Source organism: Pteropus vampyrus, unplaced genomic scaffold (assembly GCF_000151845.1).
Source record: "Pteropus vampyrus isolate Shadow unplaced genomic scaffold, Pvam_2.0 Scaffold49, whole genome shotgun sequence".
Taxonomy (NCBI): Eukaryota; Metazoa; Chordata; class Mammalia; order Chiroptera; family Pteropodidae; genus Pteropus; species Pteropus vampyrus.
Window position 1 is genome coordinate 5,841,424 of NW_011888830.1, and position 3,556 is coordinate 5,844,979.

Genomic DNA, 3,556 nt, shown 5'->3' on the forward strand with positions numbered 1-3,556 from the left:
GACATTACATTGCTTATATAATTTAACAAGAGAATCCTAGTTTTTCGGCGGGGGGAGGGAGGAGGAGATAGGGTTGGGGGAAGGGTACCAAAAATGGCCTCTCAAAAAATTTCAAGAAGATATTTCAATATCTTTCATGGGACTCGTTTGCCAGACTTGCAAACTTACTGCCTACCAGGAAAGATATACTTCCTTTAAGGCAGAGTGCATTATTTTTCTATCTTCTCAGATGAGAAAATTCAAGCAAGGACAGATGGTATTTGGTCAGAAATTTCACAGAACCAGTGCAGAGCCCAGGACTCGGTCCTCGCTCTCCTGCTTCCGGCGCTCTGGAAGAATGGCCCTGCTCTGGTGTGAGGTCTGCGTGCAGAGACCTCTCTCGGGCATCTGCTGTGCTCACAAGCGTTCTTGCTGGCGTTGTCCATGGCCGTCATCCTGGCGCTCTGCTCGCTCGTGGTGGACTCCTTGAGAGAGTAGTAGATGATGTTGGCCAGACTGTACTCCTGGTAATTCTGCAGCACGTCGGCATCAATGTCGTCGTAGATGCTCATGCTCTCTGTGAAAACAGGTGATAAACTCTGAAGCCATACGGCACAGAGACCGATTTAATCAGAACAGCTGACTTGTAAAAACCCTTCATAACTACACAGCAGAGATAAACATAACATAGGTCAAGACTCGGCCCTAGGAGTTTCATCCATTTCCACACTGCACATCACAGCGGACTTTCAGCAAAACACGAACGCAGAGCATTGGCCATTCTGCGTTAAGTAACTTTGTTACACTTCATGGTTATGAGGCCCTCTAGAGAGTCTGGCTTAGCGCCTGGCACAAAGCCAGCAAACATTCAATAAATGTTTCTTTCAATAAAGAAATTGAAAACTGAAACTAATACAGTGTAATACAAAAATCCCAGTTTCCCCTTGTGATTACTGGAGAAACTAAAAAGTATCAGTCAGGAACTGAGAGAGGGAAAACGTTTCTAAGACTGGAAAACTGGGAGAACGAGAGGCTGATGTGGACATCAGTCATCGTGCTGCAGGAATTTAGCTGCAATGTCAGAATTCATTCAGCAGGGAATGCTGTGACAGGATCGTCTCGTCAAACGTAAGGTGCTGTTATAACCCGCACGCCATCTGACGTGCCGTTAAGAAAGGAAATGACATAGCCAGTTAAAAGTGGCTTCCCGCTGACTGGGAGAGGCATCCCGGCCGCAGAGATGTTAAAATGTAAACAAGTGTACATCTCAGGATAGATGAAACACGACACACCAAAGGGGACAATGCCTTGGGAAAATGAAATTGGTTCCAGAACATCATTTCTAGGGTGCTCCTCTGAGCAGCGGTGGCTTTATTCAGACAACGGAACAAAACCGACTGGGCCACGTGAACGAGCCGTGAGCCTGTTCAGAGTGCTGGAGCCTCAGGTGGTGCTGGAGCCGCCTGCGAAGGCCCAGAGCCGATCTCCAGCTGGACTCTTCAATCCCCGGGGACAGAAAGCATGTCTGATGACGGCCCTCGACAGACGTTTATTTGTTTGATTAATGAAGCAAATTAAGAGTTGTCAAACAATGCGTGAGCGGAGACATCAGAAAGCCACGAACAGAGGGTGAGAGAAACGCCCGACGTCATTTTGCCACTGCGCAAAAGGCCATCCTGAGAAACGCTGTTTTCCTAAATGTACAAATCTCCCCTTTCTTCACGGAAAATACTGGTCACGCAAAACTACGCACCAGAACTCGCAATGGTATTGAGGGAAAAGATGGGCTTTTCTTCTGTTTTGTAGGAGATGACAGACCTAGAAATGACGAAAGCAAATGTAAATTTCAAAATAAGAACTTTTGAACCGTTAAGCAGACATGTTTTAAAACACGACCATAAACAAAAAACAGCTTTAATTTCTAAACTTTCTTGCCTGAACTGATTAAAGATGATAGACCCCTCATCAAACTCATAGCCAGAGTTTAGTAATTCCAGGGCGATGACCGACGCGTCTCCAAAAGTGGGGGGTTTTCTTCCCACTTCTTTGAATGTCACCAGAAACTGGTCAGAGTGAGTCCTACGAGGAAATAAAGTGATCATAACATAGTTTAACAGAATAATTCTGCTGAAAGAACACAGGGAACGAGGAGGACATTTTACCGCCATGGATAAGTGTTTTGGGGGCAGGGAGTTCACTAAATTAAGTCGCTCCACACAGTACGTGATCACTGCTTCCCACCAGCTCCTGCAAAGGACTAAATACCAGTGGTCAGCCCGTCGTGTGTCCTACCCCTGTGCCCTGTCCTTCCAAGCCCGGTGAGCTGTCATTCCTTCCTGACATTTCTGGGCTGTGACAGCCCCTCAGAGTTCAGTTCTCATCTTTTAAAATGTCGGCAGCTTTTGATATTCCCACTGCATTCCATTTATGGTTTGGATAAAGGAGAAGCAAAGGTAAGTAGCAAACAGGGAAAACCTATATCTTCTAATATATGCTGGAAGAAATAAAACGGAAACCCCTCTATGAGTACAGAACAGGTAACCAAAAAAGGGCACCCTGCTAAATACAGTATGGAAGAAACTTCCATTTATTCATTCTTGCACCCTTCTAAACGTAAGTAGTATATGTTTGAATTACCTATGAAGTATACCCCTAATTTTATCGCCAACTCCAACAATCTTAACTTCCTTCCCGGCCGCCGTGAGTGTAGCCACCTCGTTTTTCATCTGCTTAGCGACAGAGGAGTGGATGGCACCACAAAGGCCTCTGTCCGAGGACACTCCGATCAGGAGGTGTTTCTTCTTGTCTTCGGGCCCCTTAATGTCAGCTTTTTCATAAAGAGCTTAAAAACAAACAAAAAGAAGCGAATATTTTATATGCAATTTATGCTAAATACAACATTAGTCCTTAATTTATAAGAGCTGGCTATTTTCAAAACGAAGCATTTAAATTTAGGTGGCACTTGCCTAATATAATTGAAGTGCCTGTGGACTTATTCCATTTACGATCAGGATGAAAACCACAAAGGTTTAAATCTCTATATGACAAACGCTCCTAAGGGCCCGTTAGTGGCCACTCTATCTTGAACATAGACTAAAAGAAATCGCTAGTACAATGAAAGAACTTCTAAAGAGGCCAGAGTTACAGAAGTACCAACTTACCTAGATATCAGACTTCTAAAGAATGCAAATCTTCAGTCTACAACCAAAAAGTAGAAAGCAAAGTTTCCTGAGCTGTTCGGATAATCTGCATGTCAAGCTTTACAAAAACTGCTAAGGCTAAAATGATGCTACTTTATTTGGGGGATCACTGTAAGAACTTCGCTTTGTTGGTCTAGTTTTCCAAGAAGCAGAGGACCTGAGAGGATTTGGCAGGATGAAGCACACACGGGCTTTACCGGGAGAAATGGCGGAGGGAGAGAGACAACAGGAAGCCAGAGGTGCCACCACACCACGGGGCAGGTCTGAGCCACCGGGAGGATGGGCGGGAAGGTCAGGTGGCGGTGTCAGGATCGTGTGCAGTTTAAGGGAAGCTCAGCACGGCTGCAGGTCCCAAAGGCCCCTGAGAACATGCTGCC

General features: G+C 45.3%; 1 protein-coding gene across 1 annotated transcript in view; it reads right to left on the reverse strand.

The window, feature by feature from the left end:
* Positions 1-3,556, reverse strand: part of ATP5F1C (ATP synthase F1 subunit gamma) — a 28,038-nt gene that overhangs the window by 5,060 nt on the left and 19,422 nt on the right. The window contains exons 4-7 of the mRNA XM_011359644.2: positions 2,617-2,821; positions 1,915-2,058; positions 1,733-1,797; positions 401-556 (exon numbers count right to left, since the gene is read on the reverse strand). Of these exons, the coding sequence (XP_011357946.2) occupies positions 401-556; positions 1,733-1,797; positions 1,915-2,058; positions 2,617-2,821 (570 nt within the window). The remainder of the gene's footprint in view (positions 1-400; positions 557-1,732; positions 1,798-1,914; positions 2,059-2,616; positions 2,822-3,556) is intronic.